The 22674-nt window shown below is 36.0% G+C and overlaps 1 protein-coding gene across 2 annotated transcripts in view; it reads left to right on the top strand.

Moving 5' to 3' along the window:
• The window catches only part of SV2C (synaptic vesicle glycoprotein 2C), a 119509-nt gene that overhangs the window by 86402 nt on the left and 10433 nt on the right, over positions 1–22674 (top strand). For both annotated transcript variants that reach the window (XM_036402723.2, XM_036402725.2), the window contains 8 exons: positions 1436–1569; positions 1725–1814; positions 6107–6217; positions 8030–8118; positions 8473–8637; positions 11313–11446; positions 12735–12938; positions 13820–13979. In XM_036402723.2, the coding sequence (XP_036258616.1) occupies positions 1436–1569; positions 1725–1814; positions 6107–6217; positions 8030–8118; positions 8473–8637; positions 11313–11446; positions 12735–12938; positions 13820–13979 (1087 nt within the window). The remainder of the gene's footprint in view (positions 1–1435; positions 1570–1724; positions 1815–6106; positions 6218–8029; positions 8119–8472; positions 8638–11312; positions 11447–12734; positions 12939–13819; positions 13980–22674) is intronic.

The raw sequence follows: 22674 nt of genomic DNA, 5'->3' as shown, positions 1-22674 counted from the left end.
TTCCAAAAATCAATAAATAATGAATTCTAATACACTTTCATGTCTTTGTTTTTGTTTTGTTTACAATTTTATTTGTCAATTTTAATTCCAGTTATATTTTTGAATAAAATTTAACATTAATTTTTAGACATGCTAGTTCAGTTGGAAGGATATTTTGAGCAGTAAAGTATGTCCATATTACTTGAAAAAAATTACATGGGATTCCAAGATCATTGTCAATACTCTTATAGATTTTATGCCTTTCTCCCTGAGGTAAAGGTGGCAGTGCTAAATGGCTGCAGAGCAAAGTAATATAATTTCTGAAACATAGGAAATTTGTAGGAGACCAGAAAAACACACATTCCCACATCTGTTCATCAAGATTTTTCACCAAAACACTGATAAAGAATAAAAATAAATCTGTATTTTTCATGTAGTAGTATGTAAGTACATTAATATGAGAAAGAAATCTTTCCCAATAATGTGTTTATGATCCACAGCATAGAATCTTTACACTCCAAAACACGCTTTACATTTCTCACATAAATACCTCCTTTGGAGAACTATTTAATAGGCCTTTTGTTACTATGTCCTACGGGTTGTTTACTGACATCCCAATGGATTTAACTAACTATGTCTTTTGCCTAGAATAATCAGGTAGCAAATAATAGATTAATCCAGTGTATCAGTTCTTTCATTACCCAAGTCTTCATTTTCTTTCGGTAACCTCTTCTGTCCTTTACCATTGTTCTTATCTTCAGTCACCTTCTAATAAGTTATCCTTGAAAATTTTACTTGAAAATTCCTGCTGTGCTGAAGCCAGACTAAAGGCCAGGTAGTTACCAAATAATAATTTTCTCTTTATTAAGATAAATTCTTAGTTTTCTTATAACTATAACATTTCAATAGTCCAGTCATAATATACCAATCAACCAAATATTTTATTAAAAAGCTGAACTACCAGTCCTCCAGTTTCACATAGGTGATTCTTATTAAGAGTAAAGAAATCAATTTTGTAGAAAAAGTAATGTTAAGGAGAGCTATACAATTCCATAAAATATATAATTTGTGTGTAGTTTTTTAAGTCTCTTCACTTCCATTGTTCATAGAAAACTATTTTTTTGTATATATATTCCTATGCATGGTGATGATGTTCCTGTTTGGTTCACATAACTACCTTAATAGAGATTTTGTCAAGAGAACTTAAAGAAGCTTCTTCATCTCTAAACAAGAAAGTTTTTCATCCATAATACAACCACTTTCCAGTATGACTTGTCACATGCAAGAGGCAAAAAGTCATAGTGTAAAACTACTTTTTAGGTGGCCAATATTTCTGGAAATATATCAGTCAGGCTTCATTTAAATACAGGTATCATTTTGCATGTACAAGAAGCAACATATATAGGATAACACTTATAATACTCCTTGTACATTTTGTGAATTTCTGCTTCCACAGGATGGAGTTTCAGCATGGGCTCTGCCTACCAGTTCCACAGCTGGCGAGTATTTGTGATTGTCTGTGCACTGCCTTGTGTCTCTTCAGTGGTTGCCCTCACCTTTATGCCGGAAAGCCCACGGTTCCTGCTGGAGGTATAACTTCCGAAATGGTTTCTAGATTCCAGTGAAAATTATTTCTGTTTTATATCATGACTTCTACCAAACAGGCATTTAGATCATTCAGGGACTGTAAGTAGTAACTCAATTTGTATGTATGTTGCACTTTAACGTTTTGTTCTAACATTTAGGTCGGAAAACACGATGAAGCTTGGATGATACTCAAGCAAATTCATGACACAAACATGCGTGCTCGTGGTCAGCCCGAGAAAGTCTTCACTGTGAGTATGGCTTTTAAAGCTAATCACCTATCACATTAGCAGGCCTCCTGACTGGTGAGGTCTGGACAGCTTAAGCAATCAATATTAATTCTCTAAATGGCTAAGCCAATTTTTGGCACTCTAAATTTCTAAATAAAAGGTATTGTGAATTCCTACTGAAATTGTTATATATACAACGTCTGCTCAAAAATCAGCCTTTGGCCAGGATACTCATGGATGTATAAAGCCACAGCATGATAATTTTATCTGGTGTACCAAGATAGTTAATAGATTCTACCTGTGTTTTATTTATTAAATTTTGACCCTTAGTACTAACAGCAGGCACATAGTCCAAATTAGTTAGCTGTTGTGCCATTAGGATTTGGAATTTTTCCCTATTCTTATCAGGTAACACAATGGTTTTAAAAACTACATGTTCATTTCTATGAAATAGTAATTTCGAACATTTACTATTCTCAAAACATCTGGAAGGGCTCAAATTAATTTTGTTGAGGCTTAATTATAAAACCCTATTTAAAGTATTGATGGGTTGTTTCTATTGGAGGAGAAATTGCCAATTCAGAAATAGAATTTTTTATAGCATTTTTGTTGTTTATGATGACAATACAAAACAATATTGTCTTCTTGGATACAGGGAAGTATCAAACAGCACTTTCTTGCTTTGAAATACAGTTGGCCTCTCCAGCTTGTGCAGTGCTGTGGCAGTACGTGCACCCTCAGAGCCGTGTGTGGGATGTTTTTCCTCTTCCAGAAGCTCTCTTCTTATTTTAACACACATGTAACTCAATTAAGAAATCCTCTTAAAGGTTCTGTATTTGCAGGCAGTCTTGAGGAACAACCATCTGACCACATAACTTATATTCCACTGAGATTTGTGTTTGATGCCTTGAATGTAGTTTCCATTGCTTCCATTTAAACCTTTCCACAAAGAAGCTCAAGAGTTCCTGTATTTAACTTGAAAGAAAGCTGGTTAGCACATTTACCATGTTAAATCCACATTTGTTGGTACACAGGTGACCTACCCCTAATCCCACCTAATCTAATATTTTATCTTCTGATTTAATTTATGAGTAAAGGGATTTGCCTATCACCATACAGCTATGGTGTAATTTCACAATTGGCTCTTGCTGATCTGAGCAGCTTTCAGACTGAATATGCCTGCTCCTGGTGACTCCAGGGTTTTTTTTTTCTGCTACTGTTGATATTCATTGACTGATTTCACAGTCAGCCATAGTGCTGATCCTGTCCCCCTTTAGTATTGGTTTAAGCACAAGGAAGAAGAACAGAAATGTGCTAGGAGAAAATGTGGGCAAAAGGATAAACCTCTCACGTCACTTTGACGTAATTGTAATCACGTCCCAAAGCAGCTGTCAAGAACAAAGCAAAGCACATACTTGTTGTTTCCAGCTCTTGTGATCTAACAAGCCTTTGTCTCTATGGTTGTTAAAATGTGATGCTCAGACACTTCATCTACAGTCACTTTTGTAAATTGGTCAGCCATTAATTTTTCCAATTTCTGCCTTGAGCATTAGGAAAACTCTACTCCATATATCAAGTTGAGACTAGAAATACTGGCTCTGTGTGTCAAGGTTAGACATATATAGAAGTCCCTATTTTTAGCTTGCATTAAATTGATTAGAAAATGCATCATTCTCTTCTTTTTGTACAACATCAGCACTTCATCTCATAAAACCCAGAAAGCAAAGATCTTGTGCATAATTTTTTTGACATATCCTTTTAGGGGTTTTTTTCTGTTAGTCCTCAATATTGTGACATTTTGTCTTACTAATTTATTCACATATTTTCTGTTCTCCTCATTTGCTTATCCAATGCCATTCTATGATTTATGCTTTACTATTTTCCTCCACTTAATGTTGTTAGTTACATCAGACACACTTTGATAGTAGGTTTTCTGACTCTACAGACAATGTAACTTTTTCTCCATTACACCTATACTTTTAGTGTAATTTTCTTTTATGCGTTTTCCTGTATTATATTGGTTTAATCTTTTTCTTGAAGCTTTTTCCCCCCTCAGGTTACATTTTTTCTTGTTACTCACATTATTGAGGGGATTATCTTCAAGTCTTTGAAAGAGATGGCATCAAATGACAAGTAGTTGGGTTTAGAGTTAATCCAAAATGGAATATTCTGGTTCCTGAATTAATTTAGAGGGTAGATCTTCATACCACGAAGAATTTGTCCTGAAAGCAGTAACACTAACGGAAATCAATAATTTGATAGTATCTTCAATCATGGAACTACCAAAGTTAGACGTTTATGTACATGCTTTATTATCTTCCTGGGTTTTTAAAATACCTATTCATTAAATCTCTTGGTTTAAATACTTAAGTTTAAAAAAAAATTCAAAATGCATCCTAAAATCAAATTTTTATCCACTCCTCAATTGCCATGTATTGATTCCTTTTCCTGCAAATATTTCTCTTGCAACAAGTCTTGATTTTTTAAAATGTAAAACATTGCATATTTCTAACCATTGCTTTTAAACAGAAGCATCATTTTCATTAAAATAGGTTTTCTTTTCTGGGTTTGGGTGTTTTTTCATTCTTCATACACTGACATGCTGAATTTGCATGTTCCAGATGGACTATTATCCTGACCCAATAGGACTTTTCATATGTTAAAGAGCCACCAAGGCCAGGGAACTTTTGTCCCCAACCACATACAGTGGTCACAGGACACATATGTTTCCCTCAATCTCCACAGCTCCAACTGAGTCAGGTGCCCAGTACAGTGAAAATGCTGTCCCTGAACCCACAAGCGTGAAATTCAAAAGGCATTTCTTTTCTGCCCAGAGGAGAGGTATGTAAGGATTTCTGTATGTAGGAGATACCACATGATTTTTGAGGACTTGACTCAGTCTTTTGCATAACATATTTCCTGAATGCAGTTTAAGAAAAGCTTGAGATGAGTGCAATGATGTGGACATGATTATTGGAAGAGTCATTAACAAGAACTTTACAGGCTTTTGATAAAGTCATGATCTGGCAAAACAGTGAGCTATAGTACTTCAGAAATGAGGGTAGTTATACCTCAAACTGCTTAGTGGGCTTTTCTGTGTTCTTGTTCATGGGATGAGGCTGCTGTTGCATCTCAAACAGCATACATCTGTAAAAGCAGTGGGCTCAAAACTTGACCTTTATCATCAATATTGCTATTCCCTGATGTCCTGTAATCCACTGTGATACATTAGAGGTGGGGGCAGGGGTTGTCCTCATTCTGTTAAGAAGAAACAGAAACTATGTCTAACTTCTGAAACTGCAGCCAAACACCAAATATGCAGTCTCTTGCTCTCTCCTTCCTTCTGTGTAAGTCCCTTTTCCTACTTTATTAATTTTCTTTCTGTTCTTGACTCATCTTTTAAAATAAATTGTGGATGAATACACTGCCTTTTGTGATATCATTATGAAGCTGGGACCAGACCAGAAACTAAAACAAAAACCATACATTACTATATGTTTGTCAGGTCCTGTGTCTGGAAAGACCATGGTTCTGCCTTTTAATTTTCCTTTTTCCTTTAATTCTTTTTTATCTTTAGCTTCTTTTTTTTCCCACTTTTACTCTCTTGTGTAGCAGAACCACATCCTCATTCTGCTACACAAAAGAGTAAAATTAAAAATTAGCTTTGCAGGATGCATTACATTCTCCATCACTGGGTCATTTTCAGTATTTTTCCCCTGATGTCTGTTTATCTCATTTCACTTTAGATAAGTAGATGATTTTTCATAACAGCAATAATATGCATGGTTCCAGATAATTTTACCTAACTTTTCTCTTCATTAAATTCTCTGTTTAACACTAGAAAAACTAACAAAATAATAAAAGGTTGTCCAACTACTAATTCTTGACATTTTGAATTCTTCTGTTTTCATGGTTGTGTCTTTAATCAAATCAATTCCAACAATGTTGTGATAGCAAATCAGAAACAGTTTGAAGGCAAATTCTGGGCATGGCTAACTGGAGGATGAAATTAATGTTTTATCCTTTGTGGCATTGGGGGTATATGCAACAACTCTCTAGAAAAATATGATAGCAACAGCTTATTGTAGCCAGAGGAAATGTATTTCCTGCATGCCTTGAACATAGTTTTCTGAAACTGTTACCTCCATAAAGACTTCAGCAGTACAATGTGTTAATATTCCTTTATAAATCTAAAACATGTCTAGTGTAGACACAGGTTGAGTATCTGCTCATTTTAGTAGTTGGGGTGTAATAAACCCCAGCAATACTTCTCTGTAGGCAGTTCATGATTTTTGTTCTGTTTTTATTTCTAGGTTACCAGAATCAAAACACCTAAACAGATAGATGAGCTCATAGAAATTGAGAGTGATACTGGAACTTGGTACAGGAGGTGTTTTGTAAGAATCCGCACAGAGCTGTATGGTGTAAGTAACAACATCTCTGTTCATTCTGTAATTACCTTTTTAATTAACTTTCAGAAATTAGATGGATTTGCTGAGTCCTGCTGTTGATAGCTGCAATGCTACATTTTCCATGCAACTGAGGGAATAAGGAACCAGTGTAAGGTTTTGGTTTCCTGACCCAGGAAAAATGCAGGTGAATCATAGAGCTTTATCCCAGCTTCAGAGGAGGAAAATGCTGCATTGGTCCTCACAGAAGTGATGGCTAATAATTACATGGTGATATTCATAAAGAGCACAAAATAACTATGTATTGAGAATGTGGATCAATATATATGTATGAAGGAGGTGACACACAAGTAGATGAAAAATAATCAGGAGGAAAACAAGGCAGCTACATTAGTTAAAAATTATAAATTCATTAATAAACTGTCTACATTAATGCCTTTGTAAGGCATTGTATCTGCATGTATTTTTTAGGTATTTCAGATGTTTTACCAGAAAAATATTTTAGAGCTATTTCAGATTTTAATACAAGCTTGCTGGGACTGTGCTTCTTATCCTTTTGTTAATTTTTCTGTAAAACCAAAATTACATCTTTTGATGTATCTTTTGAGCCTTGCAACAAAAATTGAAACAGTCCTCATTAATTAATCTTTTAAAAGTTCAAAACTGTCTTTTCACAGCTATTAAAAATCTGTCATTTCAAGCTCTCTAGAACTATGATGAAGTGCTGTTAAGCGAGGTTTGTCACAAATTACTTTGTTAGGAAAAGTCACATTTTCCCCAGGGAAAAGAAAAAATTCCAAAACCTGCCTACTTTTACAATTACTGACCAAAAATGGAGCACTTGAAGACTAAAATATTATTATTTGGCCGTTATATTACTAAACCAGCTTTCAAGGAACTGCAGCTTGGTTGGCTCACATCCTTTCTTATATCACTAGACTAGATCCTGGGTCAGAGTCATCACTGCATGATATATATTGGGGCCTCTGAGAACAGATTTCCTCCTCTCCTCTCCTCTCCTCTCCTCTCCTCTCCTCTCCTCTCCTCTCCTCTCCTCTCCTCTCCTCTCCTCTCCTCTCCTCTCCTCTCCTCTCCTCTCCTCTCCTCTCCTCTCCTCTCCTCTCCTCTCCTCTCCTCTCCTCTCCTCTCCTCTCCTCTCCTCTCCTCTCCTCTCCTCTCCTCTCCTCTCCTCTCCTCTCCTCTCCTCTCCTCTCCTCTCCTCTCCTCTCCTCTCCTCTCCTCTCCTCTCCTCTCCTCTCCTCTCCTCTCCTCACCTCTCCTCTCCTCTCCTCAAGAAGAGAGGGAGAGAGATGAGAACACCATTCTCAATCAGTTCCACTACACTGTCTCTGACCCTGTGGTACTCCCACATTTTCCTCATATAGTGCAGGCATCAATTTCTAGCCATAGTAGGTTACAATATATCAAACTGTGATTGTATCCTTAATTATGGAATATAGTTTGTCTAATACTGGGAAGTGAGAAGAAAACATTTCTGAGACAATCCCTGGTTTATTTGAAAAAGTAAAATGAAGCTGTCTAGAGATGAAGAAAGTTTGGGGTGATCAGAATAAGGTTGAATTTTTGTACATAGTCCACCCTGGTTGCAAAAAAAAAATTTATATGAGACTACAGTATGTGCTTGCAGCTGAGAAAGCAAATCACATCCTGGCCTGCGTTAAAAGAAGTGTGGCCAGAGAGCTGATTTGCTCTCTCTCATGCCCTGAAGAAGCAAGTAAATAAGAATCAAATATCTTCTAGCCTTTAAGAAAACTGTTCAAAATAAATGAAGATATGTAAATAAATGTGTTTCATAATGATTTACAGATTTGGTTGACATTTATGAGATGCTTCAACTACCCAGTGAAGGATAATACAATCAAACTTACAGCTGTGTGGTTCACCCTGTCTTTTGGGTAAGAGTGGTTGAGATTTAACCATTTTTTGTAGTCTTGACAGACAGAAAAATCATCTGCATGTAAATTTCTGACACCATAATCATCTGTTTTATTCAGGATCTTTCCACAAAAGGCTGTGTTTGTCAGTTAGTCTGTTCTTGGTTGCAAACCTGACTCATCAGGAATACCTTCTTTGAAAAACTGACATCTTCTGGTGTCAGCATCTATCAATAATTCTATATTATGGAGGATTTTGTTCTGATGGAGCAACAGCTCAGTCACATAAGTGTCCAAGGGAGCTGCTCATTCACACCTCGCACAGATTTCTGAATGAGTGAGATTGGTGCCTGAAGTTTTTCTGGTTTTCCACAGCTACTATGGCTTATCTGTCTGGTTTCCTGATGTCATTAAACATCTGCAGTCAGATGAGTATGCATCCCGAGTGAAACATTTCCGCAACGAGGAAGTCTCACATTTCGTCTTCAACTTCACACTGGAAAATCAGATTCACAGCAATGGAGAATACATCAATGACAGGTCTAGAGGTTTCCTAATATCTTGACTTAGTTGGAATAAACAGATGCATGTTTTAGAGCTCATCCTAATAACCTGTTTTTTTCCATGAAGTAATGATAGATGGTTTTGTTACCTTTTAGTGAATATTTATTTCTGTTCTTAATTTCTTATGACTCATGAGCATGGGAAGAAATGTACATGCCCTTGTGATTCCTGTGTGAGGATCCACCATGCAAACCCAGCTTCCTCATCTTCCTGCAAAACAGACCAAAAAGCCTACGTCAATTTTACTTCCTTTCACAGTGGGATTCAAAGGTTTTCAGATCCAACATATGCAGTATATTGTAGGGGGCTGGGAAAAGATGTACTTTCATCTCTGTTGCTGCTTCTTTTTTTTTTTTTTTTATGAAAGACACTTCTGTGAACAGACTGAACATTGGGAGGTTAGGATCTTATCACAGAAAAATGAAAGCTAAACGTTACTGTAAACCAATGAAAAGCATGAACAGCTCTGAAACGGGAAACACCACCCTGGCAATGCCTTTTGTGATTATTTAGCCAAAGGCAAATATATTAAGGCTATATCTGGACTTCACAAATAACTAGATAACTTAGGGGAAAATTAAACACAGCTGGTTTAGATATCTGGTTTCTATTAAGAAATGTACACACCAACCATGTGAATAGTCTGCTGGAAGGCATGATAATAAGTAATTATTATTTCCATACGAAAATCTATATGTAAGTGAATAAAATTGATTTTGTGATGATTTAGTAGTAGTGCTTGAGTTTTGACATAGTTAAAGGTTTATGTATAGAAGAAAAAAATGGCTGTTATGTAATTTTCAACCTAGCCATAGCTTCCAAGTCCCACTTCTTTCCAGAATGTAGATGTTCTCCTAAAATCAGAGAACTGTCTGTAACTGAGGTTGTATCAATTTAAACAGAATATTCTTGTAAAACACTAAATCTAACATTAATTTATAGTAAATCAGTAATGTACTCTTTCTAATGTGCAAATTTAATATGCCTCTGAGACTTATTTGGGATTCACAAAACATTTTCCAGGAGATATGAACCTATTTAATATCCTTGCTTCATAAATGTTTCAATACCCTACTCACCTTCAATCTCACTGTTTCCTTCATGTTCTTTCTTAATGAGAAGATCCATCAATACTTGACTTTTTAATACATTGCTTTTCTGTTGGGTTTTAATTCAAATCATTGTGACACCAATTTTAATGTAGTCACATACTTCCTGTATGAAGGTAAAAAGTGCATCAGAAGAATGTAGAACATGTAGTTCCGTCATTTTTGTTTTAACTGACTAATCTAGTCACTGTATTTTCTTTGTTCTCTTCTGGAACTAGTCTACATTTTAGAGTGGAAAGTGCTGTATGAAAAATGATAATGAGTAACTCCAGCCTGATTTTAATCAGTCTGTCACAAATGAGAAATTATATAGTAACTAAAACTAATGGGCTGAAAACACAATTCTTCTGACCAATACAAAAAAAGAATTCATTGGTTAGTAAGTCACTTAGTGTGATAAATACTAGCTTTTTCTCTCCTTTCTCATAAAGATGTGGTTCCAACAAATTTATTCGTGAGAGAATTTAATTCCTGCTCCTTTGTAGATAGCATATTTTTTGTGTTCCTATTCCTACTATTACTCTTCTTAGAAGAATCATACTTAGCTAGTGACACTAGGTTTGATTAGAATAAGGTTGGATCTGTGTTTGGAAGCAAAAACTGCCCTTTTTTTCCACACCTTCGTGTGAAATAAAAGACATCACAAAAATAATTATGCCATTCCACATATTTGTTATGGTTGCTGATGTTAGCATAATCATGTTATTTGGTAGAATTTTACTAAAAAAGTCTTACTCAAAAAAGCATTGTTTTAGTCTAATGACATGGGGGTAGAAAGTCACTGTAAGTAATATAATTTGTCTCTGATTTTTCTAATTTTATTTTGATAAAATCTAGGTTAAATGAGAGTCAGTAGGAAGGAGGATGTTCATAAATAAAGCTGACAGCAAATTTTTTATGTTTTATGTACATAGTAATTATCACTATAATTGCATCCATAGGCACAGAATTAATGAGGGCATACTTACAGTTAGATGTCTAGCTGTGTAACTGGCAATGTAACTTTTTATTCATGTTATAGCCATTTGTGAAAACAATGCTTAACACCTGTATGTTTTGCATTTGAGCCTAACCCAGTAACCAGTGTGCTCTTCTGACAAATCAAGATTCTTTTAAAAATTCTTTATTTTCAGCTTGTTGGTATTAGCTAGTGTTTGTTTATTCCCAGGGACTCAATATCTGAAGCATGATCTCCCTGTTTCCAGGTGTAATGTCAAATTACTAGCAATTGTGATTTCACAAGGCTGTCTCATGAATTTCATTACATTGGTTTTGATTGATGATTAAGGACAAGTAACAACAGAAATATTATCAAATAAATTATATTACCAAATTGGGCCAGTAACTACGTGGTGTTATTTGTCTTACTAATTCTTCTGAGCAATAGTATTCTAGAACTAGTTAATCATTAATCACATCTGCAAAATGCATCAAAGGAACCATTGTTACTGGGATTGAGATTTTTTTAGATATAAACAGCTGCATCTGTTGCTATTTCAAAACTATGAAGGTAAATTGACAGCAATTCTTTGCATTGGGCAGGTTTATTATGATGAAGTTTAAATCAGTAACCTTTGAAGATTCACTTTTTAAGAACTGTGTTTTTGAAGACATCACTTCACTGAACACATACTTCAGGAACTGTACTTTCGTGAATACCACCTTCTACAACACAGGTATGAGAAACAGCCTCAAATGCCCATTGGTCAGCTGCATGTTTTCATCTTACATTTCTAATTTCTGGATTTCCAATAAGACATACAAGAAGTCCTCTTGTAGTATAATCATAATCATAATCATAATCATAATCATAATAATTTATAAAAAGCAGCTAGCTTGTTACAACAGAGAAGTGAATGGATCTCACTACACAAGAGATACTGCAGGCCTAATAGTGCCTCAGAAAATGAATTATTTATTTTATTCACATAATAAGTGATTTATTTTTCATCTTTGATTTCAACTGTCTCCAAAGAGATTCAGTCTGGACAGAAGAAAATGCATTTACCATTTTACTGGTAGCTTTAACTACTGTATTTTTATGTAGTGCAAAAGGGTCTGGTGAAATACTTTGTTCATTCTGCTTGCTGTGGCAGGGGAATCTGAGTATAGGATTCAAATTACCTGGTCTATATTCGTTCCAAATCTCCTAAGTATTGTGACAAAAATATGAATCCATATTTTCGTATGTTTAAACAGAAGACTTACTTTTTTCCAGTTTAATAAAACATAACTCAAAGTAGAACATGGACAACCAAGCTTGTTGAAAAGATGGGGCACTTCTTCCCACTTTCCTGTAACTACAGCAGACATAACAGTAACAGACCTGGGTTTCAGAGCAAGCAATGACTTTAATGTGGAAGGAAGGTGTTCTTGGTTCAGGTTTATAAGGCTGACAAAAGGAATGGGAAAATAAAAGGAATACAGGGGTAGTTCTCTGGAATGGTATTGGCAGAAGAATCAACTACATAGAGTAACTCATCTATGGACAAGCTGAAGACCATGAGGCCTTCTCAGGAACTAAAATCAGTTTAAACTAAATTCCACGGGAATATTTCCCTTAAAGGAAGTCAAACCAAACTGACCACAGTTGACAGTCTCATCAGGAAATAGCAGGCCAGATACTGAGAAAGACTGAGTAATAGAAACTTGCAGATACCTAGCACATTTTATGGAAGACCAGCTGGTGCTGAAAGGCCTTAACCAAATACAGTCCAGCCAGGGTAACATATAGTACTAAAACTTCCTAATTCCAGGCTTTAGTTGGTCCTTTTCAAGAGCTTTGCAAATTTTTCTAGTAAGGTAAAAACTATCAAAATTACCAGCAGTAACTAGTGCCCTTTTTGCAAAGCTGTGAAAGCTCCAAGTTGTCATTACATTTGCTTGAATTTGAAATGTTTTTAATCAAAAGTTGCACATAGAGTTGGCTGTTAGCTGAAATTATTCTTTTTCTTCTTTCCACAGATCTCGAGCAGTATAAATTTGTTGACAGTGAATTGATAAATTGCACATTTTTTCACATCAGGACAGGATGCCAGATTTCTTTTGATGATGACTACAGTGCCTACTGGATCTACTTTGTTAATTTCCTGGGAACTTTGGCAGTGTTACCAGGAAATATTGTGTCTGCTCTCCTGATGGATAGAATAGGACGGTTAACGATGCTAGGTAGGGGCTTCACTTTGGTACAGGGAACATCAAAAGTAACATGTCCTCTTTTCAAGGAATTTGGCTAGAGAAATGAAAAACATTATTTCTGCAGATATGTCATTTGTGTGCCATCATAAATACTATTTTTAAAAGCCCCCAGTTTTGAAACTCTAGGGAAAAAAGGGATCTGTAGCCACCTGTAGTTGCTCTTCCACAGATATTACAAGACCATGGTCTAAATTCTAAATTCTAGGCATTTAGAATGAGATTTTGGAGGCTGATGACCATTGGTTTATCTTTGCTCAAGCTGAAAGGAAGGAAAGGTGTGCACAGGTGACCCTCAGCTAGTGGAGCAGCTCCTGGAAAGTATCAGCTGTTCTTTGTCTGTTATCTATTTTGCATAGGAACACAGTTGAAAGGTATCTCCTGTGGATTGTCTACAATGAGAAATCTGTTTTCAATTTGCTTAAATAACTATGTGGTAGTTCATTGTCATTATTTTCTAGGACAATATCCCTATATAAATACATGAAAATAAATACAGCATTTTTATTATAATATATGAACACGTTTCATGTAATTGCAAAAGATGATCAACTAAGAATAATGGGAGTAGTTTTGCTCAGGCATCTTGCTTTGGGAATTCAAAGAGGCTTCCGACCTAATACTTTGTGATGTATTTTGATATGTGAGAAGTCATATCTTTTTCTGTGACCTCCTTTCTTCAACATTTGTCTTTCTGTCTGGCCTTACCAGTGGAGGAGGTCTCTTTGGTTTTTAACTCAAATATTTGGGTCACTTATTTAGCTACACTGTGTGCATAGAAATATAAGGCAAAACAAAGGTTATTCTTTATATACAACTCCACTACATGTTTGTTTCACCTGCCTTGTACCTAGGTGGTTCCATGGTTCTTTCTGGCATCAGCTGTTTTTTCCTGTGGTTTGGGACCAGCGAATCCATGATGATAGGTATGCTGTGCCTCTACAATGGCCTCACCATCTCAGCATGGAACTCTCTAGATGTTATTACTGTGGAGCTGTATCCTACAGACAGAAGGTATGTGCAGTTACATCTCCCATACACTCACTGAAACTATGTACCAGCAGAAATGGCAAATAGAAATTATTTTATATGGGCCTTACTGAGTTAGTGATGTTTTGAGAGGGCCAAATTAATAATTTGTCCTATGAAAAACAAAGGGAATCAATGAGGGGTTTTTAGTAACTTAGTATGTATTTGCATGAAATATCTCCTAATCAGGAAAATACCATACATGTAGTGTCATTTGAAAGCAGAAGGTCTAACAGCTACTCCCATTTAAAACACAGCTAGTATTTCTGAAAACAATAATGGAGTATCTTTGAGTTTCCTGTAGTTTAACTGTATAAAAGGGCAGTAGTTGGTCCAAACCAGAAATACAGCTGCATTTGTCTGTTGACTGTGAAATGGTGGGAATCTTGATAAAAATCACTGTCTGAACCATGCTGTGCTGCTGATCAGTCTGCTGTGAATTTGTATGCAGTGTAAACTAAGTGGGTAAAAATTATCTTGGGCACTGCTCTTGACTCTTCAGGGCTCTTGCAGGAAATCTCAGGACAATTTTCAAATCCTGCATTGCTGCTAGATAACATAGGTTGGGGGTTTTTTTGGGTACAGGACACTTTTTAATCCTGACCTTACACCACTTAATGGACTGAAGGAAGAACTGTTGAATCATATTCTCGTATGGGGAGTGCAAAAATGTAAAAGCTGTGCTATCTTGAAATGACTTGAATACTTTTCCCCTCTCAAATCCCTAAAAATATTTAAGTAAAATTTCCCAGATTCCTAAAAAAGGACGTTGTGTCCTTTCTCCTGTTGCAGTGATAATTATTATGTCATCCACTGGATATTTGAAATGCAGTGAAAAATATTTCCAGTTTATAAATGAATGATGCCTTACTGGCAAATTTAATTTTTTTTGAAAAGAGTTATCTTGTCTTTAACACTGTCCATGAAGAGATTTAGAAAAGTGCAGACTAGCTTCCCTGTTTTCCTTTCATTGTCATTTTAAAATTATGTGCTTCTTCAGACAAGAAATTGATGCCCACAGCTGTAATTATATCAAGTAACGATACCAATCTATTTATGAATCCCAGGCAATGAGCTTCAAAATTAAGTGCTAGTATTTTTAATACACCTCAGGAAATTGCTCTTCTGGCAAAAACTCTTCCACAATCCAAATGCTATGAAATAATTTTAATAAATATTCTGTAGAAATTACCATCTTCTGGGTATTCCTGAATGTAATAGCCACATACATTTTCCTAAAGTGAAATAAAGAAAAATTATTTGGAAAAGTCATTGCTGTTAATTGAAAAAAAAATAATGACTAGGAATGATAAAAAGAATCTAACTGATATTTATCTGTATATATCTATACAGATGTTAAGGCATCTGTAGTTGTATCTACAAGTGGTTGTTTTTCATAGATTCTTCTAGCTTTGGGATTATAGCAATTTCTTACTCAACTTTTCTCAATTTAAAAATCTTTTGTATGCAGGAATTACTGTCCAGAAACAGAAACTTAATTGAAGCTGAGTTGTTTTTTACAACAAATCAGAGAAAAAACTTGTCCCCTTGAATTATCAGTGCAAAAAAGCCGATAGGTAAAGGTACCTGTGCCTGGAAAGACATAGTTGACATAGGCTTTTGATGAGACTTTTTCCCAGAAGTTCTGATAGTGATGGAATCATGACTGCTAGTTTTTGCCAGCTTGGTTATGAGTAAACAACCAATTCGAGATTTTTTTTTTAGACGGGCAAAGCTACTTCTTATTTTGTAGAACTTTTTGAAAATTAATTCCTTCAGGGACTCAAATAACTTACTTACAAGAATGTTTGTCTGATTTTTTTTTTTATCCAGACTAGCTGCAGTTTAACAACCAGCATTGCTCACCTCTCATAGTCCTGGGTTTCCTTCTCAGACTCCTGTGATCTCCATAACCAGGCACAGCTTGCCACAGTTTGCTGGGAATTTCCAGCTTCTGCAAGTAACTGTAGAGCTGAACAGCCTTTCTCAGCATATGTGGAACATGAAGCTTCCTGATCTGTTTTTTCATATAAAATCCTTCGTACTTAAGATGACATTCTCTTTTGCTACAAAGCAAAAGCAAAACAAATTCCAGAGTGAATCTGGTCCTGAAACTGGCTTCCAGATTCTCCTGTAAAGGGAATCTAAGCACAAAATCCTTCCTCACTCTGTCAGTGTTTAATACTATTTTCTTACAGCCTATCAGTGAAATGACCACAAATGTGCAGCAAAGGGTAGCTGGAGGTTGGGCTCAAAGATAGATGGGTGGAAGGAGGCCAGTTCATGCTACCATGCACAGGAGGCTGGACTGGGTAGCCTCTCCTTTTCCTCCTCTTGGAGACCAGCCAATTGCTGAACTGCAGGGGCTTTGCTGGTGTCATGCAGTATAATATGAAAGGTGTTTCATAAATCGTACTCTAGCTATTTAGGGATCATACTGGCTTTTAGCCAGGTAGGAGTGTGGTAAACAGTTTGGCAATGTGCAGTCTATGTGATACAGGGTACACATTTCAGTTTATTCTTCATCAGCTATAGTTGCTTCAAAATCTTGACAGATTTGGATTCTGTATAAATTCACACTCATCAATATATTTACATTTTAGTTTACTAATCCCTGGAATTGAAGTAACTACATAGTTTGTCCTACTTTCTTGATGAGTACTGCCAAATTTTATACTATTTTAGGGTAGCTTTTGCTTTCACGTTCTTCATAAAACATCTGCTGGTTTGTACAACTGCTGTAATAGATATTAGAGGATGTATAAATTTCAAATGGTTCTCAGGTAAATGAGGAAGTTGTGTTCAAATAGAAAATAATGTTACTAATGTTGGTCATAAGTGTGTTTCTGTCTTCTAGATGATATATATGAAGTTGTTAATAATATTTTGATAATATTCTACCATTTTTTAAACTTTTAAATACACAAACTTTAAAAGACGCTCATGATAGCTAGATATAAACTAGCTAGTGATTTCCAACAAGCAAGTAAATTAATATAGCTCAAGAATATAAAGAACTTCTATTTTCTCTTGTCTCTTCTCTTGTCCTTTACCTTATATTCTTAATGGACTCTGCTATCCATCAGGAGAAGAAATCTGTAGGCTGGAGTGCGTGACACCAAAAATTCCAGTCACTGAGCATTTTAGAAGGAGGAATGGGCTGAAAGTGTAACTTCAATACAGCCATAGGTGCCTAGCACTCCAGCAACATAAACCTGAAGGTGCTAAGCTGAGCACCTAGAAAATATGAAATGCCTGCTTAAAGATAATTTTGTTAGCTTTTTGGGACTTGGTTGCATCATATGCAAATTCTGCAACAGGAGTAGGGATTTTATCCTTTCTTCTGACAGCACTCCACTCTCTTAACCATGAAACTGTTTTCTCACTGTGCAGTTCCCAATCTTATTCACAGTGCATCTTCCAACTTCTCTAGTAGATGAGGGAAACTAAGTTTTCTTCACTACCTCTATATTTTACCCTCAAGCCCTCTTTGTTCTCTACATTGGCAGAGTGATGTGGAAAAAAATTTTATGTGATGAGGTAATTACAGCTTGTGCTGTAATATGTGTGCCCAAGGGGCCTGCAATCACACTGCACAGTTCCTCAGCTCTGCCTGTAATATAAATACGGATGGAAGAAAGCTTAAGTTCTCTGAAGGAGGAAGCTTAGGACATTTTTATTACTTTAAAAAGCAATTTTTACTTTCACATAAATGGTAAGTATCTTCTTGTGAACTTGGGAAGCACCAGCATTATAAGCCAAGATTCTCATCAGAAAGACGATACAACAAATAACTAAAACCTATATAGAAAGTGGAATAGAAATAGATCGTCTCCCACATAGAGAATTAATCATATTGCATCAGATAACCAACAATTCATCATTTTTCTATGGCTGTCATAGATCTGGGTTTGAATCTTGTCCAGGAATACTTAGAATTCAAGGTGATCTATAAAATTAAGTCATCCTGTTTTCCCTTTTTTAAATGCCTCTGAAAAAAAGTTCATAAGGGTTTGGCCATAATTAAGAAATAAGTCTATCTTCAGTTCATGATTTTTAATTTTTTCACTTCTTGAACCCTTAGGATATATGCCCAGAGCAATAAATATTATTCTCACAGTATCTTATCTCCAGGTTTGTATTGGTGTGGACAAAGAGAAGAAAAAGAAGAGAAACTTTATATTCTTTTGAGTCATAATAGCAGTAATTGACTTACAGTAGATTTTACAGCTATTTTCTACTCTCATCCTGTGGATATAGTTCAACTACATTTTGCTGAAATTTTAAAGTTCTTAAGGCGTGACCTGCCACACCTATGCCTTTTGCAGTAGTCCAAGGAAGGAAGGCAAATTCCACAGTTTTACTTGCACGCTAAGCACTATAATTGATCAAGCCATGAACTACATGATATGTAGTTCTGTACTAATTTTTTAAGAGAACATAAAAATATCTGGGCATGGAAACTTGTCCATAGAACATTTGGATACTCTGTTTAATTCTTTACATATTATCAATTCTAACAACATTTTGTTGTACCTTGCTGTTTTTGTAAATTGCTCTGGCAAGATAGATAACAAATATTTGTGCTGCACATTTAGTAGCACTCTGCCACAGGACAATGAAGTTTTTAGATACTTTATCAGCAGTGGAAAAGTGGATCTGAAATATTTTATGTAGGAATACAAGCACCTGGTCTAAGAAAGAACATATGTGGCAATCAGGAAACAAGCTCTTTTAATCTAAAGGCTTGGATAATCCCTCTATTTTTAACTGTTTGGGCTCTTGCCATTTTTATGTGGACCTTGGATGAAGGGAAGCTAAACATTTTTCTTTGTCACAGCTTTCTCAACAGCAGAAGTAAAATACATTGGGGAAAATTCCTTTTCAGTAACATCCAGCTTTCTCTTCATGCTGACATTTTTATTAAAGACATTTGCATTTTTCTCCTATCAATACTAAATTCTGTATCTGGGGTTTTTTTTAAGACAATGCTAAATTGATTAACCAGCATTTTCTTACTGATGTGCCTGAAAGACTTATATGAACTCTCTAGCTGGACAAAGAATTCTTGCTACTTATGACTGGTCTCCCTTGACCAGTAATGAGGATTACTCATGAGGTCAACATGACATTTTTGTGCAAATGTTTGTCCAATAATGGATCAACACAAAGAAAATGGGTGCATATATAAATGGTGCTATTCCCTTGGAATTTTTCACTTAATTTGTTCATCATGCTAAGATGATACATAACTTTAATCATTTGCTGACACTCTTGGACTTTCCTCAAACATTGTAACAGAGACTACTGTACTAATGCTGCAAGAGACTGTAGTCATACATGTGTGATTCGCAGCATACTTATTTCCTGGCTATTTTTATTTCCCTGGATTCAGAAGAATTAATTATAAAAGCATGGATTAATACAGATTTTAAAGAGTTTTAAACACAAACACTGTTCTAAGAAGGATGTTCTAAAAAAGCAAGCAGTCTGAATTTGCTACACCTAGAGCTCCATAATGGTTTGACACCTTGTTCTGACTGTAAGTACAAACACATTCAAACACAGTATTAAAATTGAAGGGTATGAAGGTATAAGATTAAACAGTGACAATGCTTTTCAGGTACAGGTCATAACAGCAATTTACTCTAAGCTTGTTAAAATCTTATTGTTCATGCCAATTATGTGCTTATTTTAGGCAAAAGGACATGACTGAAATCTGCTTAAAGATTAAAAGATTCAACTTCTTCTGGGTTGTTAATTTTTTAATTATCAGGACGGCTAAGAGCAATAAAATGAGCTTACTTTTTCTTACTTTTTTGTTTATATTTTGATAATACTAATGGGATTAGACTAATAAAAACCCCTTACAATCAGCAAAATTCTGTAAGTCAATTTTACAAACAGAATTGGTTTTTAAGTGCAATAAAAATATTTTTATTTTGTTCAGACAGAAGAAGTATTGTATGTATTACAAAATTGCCTTAGAACCTGATATAGTAATGTTGGGTATATAATCAATAGTAGGTCTAAAGAACAGTGGCATCTGTAGAAATCAGAACATGAAAAGAAATGGTTCAAATTGCTCAGAAAATTGTATTCAGACCACTGTCATAACTAGTTGATATAAGCAGCTAACATCTGTGAAACAGCTTACCTTTCTTTATAAGGTAGTATAAAACAACATTAAACATAAGTAAAACATCCCCATATGTTCTGTGGTATTGTTTTTCCAAAGATTTCCTGCCTGTATCTATCCGAATTTGTTTTAGCTGGATCTGTGTATTCTTTGGGGAGTTCTGGTATCTCTGAATATACTGAGGCTGTTGATGACTAGGTGTCTAGTTTTTCTGTGGGTTTTTTTTCCTGTTACTGTTACTTGGAGTTAAGTTTGATTTTACATCAGCATTGACAACCAAGAAAATCATATTTATGTGCAGACTGATCACAACCAGTCACCACCATAACTTTAGAAGTACTTTCTGTGCCTAAATGAGGCTGACATTACAACCATTCTGACTCTTTTCCTTTCCTTCTTCCCTTGAGTTCTTCAGAATAGTTGCAATCTCGTGTTATCCTATCACATAAACTTGGTTTTCCAGTCTAGCTGTGTTATCTTTAACCTCTTTCCACCTGCTTGTCTATTTTAACAAAGCCCTTTCCTCAAGAATCTCCTGCCTACCTGCATGCTTTGTGCAGCTCTTCAGAAGGACCTTGACAGGCTGGAGATAGGGGCAGAGAAGAGCCATCTGAAAGTGCAGCAAAGGCAAATGCAGGGTCCTGCACCTCAGGAAGAATAACCAGTGCAGGCTGGGGACAGACCTGCTGGTCTAAAATGACCCTGTTTGAGCTTTGAGGTTGGACCAGGCGACTCACTGTGCCCCCTTTCAACCTTACCCTCTCTGTGATTTGTGAACACTACAAGATCCACCAGTCTGGGCTCCTTCCCTCTCAGTAGCTACACCCCATCCTGGGTCATATTCTTCCAGATATTTTGGGCTTTATATGTCCCTGGAGCACAAATGTTGCCATGCTAGACATTTGCTTATTTTCTCCTAGGCTTTGGAAATTCACTCCAGTAGGATGCTCTTCTCTGCTTCCTTCAGTGTATCTCATGCTCCCCCTTCAGACCCATTCCTCCAAAGGGTGTACTTAGAATGGGAATGTTTTACCTTGCTCATTTCTCCTTTGAAAAAGGTATTTTCAAGGAGCTGCTACAAATGTTTCTCTGTCAGAAATTTCCAAACACAACACTTCCCCCAGGTTTCCTCATCTGCTGCTCTCAGCAATGTGCTCTCTGGCAGCCCTTGGAGGTCCTGGCTGCCAGAGGGCAGAACCTGTCATTTTCAAAATTGTTATGTCCCGGATGTGCATGTTTAGTTTTCCCTGGCACTATGTATTTTGTAAAAGTACTGCAGGTTCAACCAAATATATATAAAACAAGTAAATAAGGACTTTGAACATGTAAGAGACATATCTAGGTCTCTTCTACTTGTTTATTCCCACAGATTTTTTGGATAGTTTCTACTCTGCTGTAGAAATGACCTCTCTCTTTTTCCTTTGATACTGCCAATACTTAGTGTCATGCACTGTCTGGATGGATGCTGTGCTTTACACAAAGAGGAATTGTGCTTATTTCAGAAAAAAACAGTGATTTCTTTGCTAAATATTACACATTTCAGAGATTAAAATACTGCTAGGGGGTGCAAGAGACATATTGCCAGATTAATAGTACATAAATGTGTAATCATCCAGAAAAAAAAAGTAATTTGTGTTTTGTTCCAGATTCAGAAAAGACATATAATACACAAAGCTGACACTAGAGCACTATCAACTCTTCTAAATTTACTTTTATAACATTTTATGTAAGGGAACTGACTTTGGTCTGCAACAATAGAAAATAAATATTTAATGTAATGGGAAAAAAACTATTTGAAGGTGTATTAATTAGTACATTACATGTCTTAAGACATGCAGACATTATTTTAAATTATTTAAGAATTCAAAAGGAAAGGCTCCATTATTTCAAAAGGGAACACTCCAGATGTTGTTCAGATTGTGGAGCTGACTTTTTGGGTTAACTAGAATGATGGAATTATGTTTCTTAGAGCGAACCACAGTATTTTAGGAATATACAAGACGGATCTAGACCTAGTCATCATTCTTTTGATGAAGGGTCCTCAAATATACCAGGACTGTTATTGTTCTAAAGCACAGTATCCCGGACAGGGCATGAACAGTGCTGAAAGCCCCTGTATCCTGGTCATCTCTCCCAGACTGAAGCCTTTACCACTCCCCAAGCAGACAGCCTGGAAGCAGGACACAAAAAGGCTTAACTGATCTACGCTATTGAGGTACAGATTTGCCAAAGAGCAGAGGAGGTGGACTCTGACACTCTGGGCTGTGGCCAGGTCAATCAGTTGCTTCAGACAGAGGATATCTCATGCCGTGATATAATTGTTTGCAGTTTTCAAAACCAAAAATCTGCTCTGCAAAGAGCATTGATACACTGTATCCTTGCTCTCAGCTGGAGTCAAGTATTTGTACTTCAAGTTGATTCTCTTGGCTCCTCTTTAGTAGCTCCAGTAGAAGCTTTTCAAACTTCCCAGGATTTCAGTCTACATCTGAGCATAAGAGTTCTTCCTTTCGCTCACAGGTGCTTCAGTAGAATAAGCAGAGC

This window comes from Molothrus ater, chromosome Z (genome assembly GCF_012460135.2).
Source record: "Molothrus ater isolate BHLD 08-10-18 breed brown headed cowbird chromosome Z, BPBGC_Mater_1.1, whole genome shotgun sequence".
Taxonomy (NCBI): domain Eukaryota; kingdom Metazoa; phylum Chordata; class Aves; order Passeriformes; family Icteridae; genus Molothrus; species Molothrus ater.
Note: the sequence above shows the minus strand (reverse complement) of the source record. Positions and strands in the feature narration are given on the sequence as shown.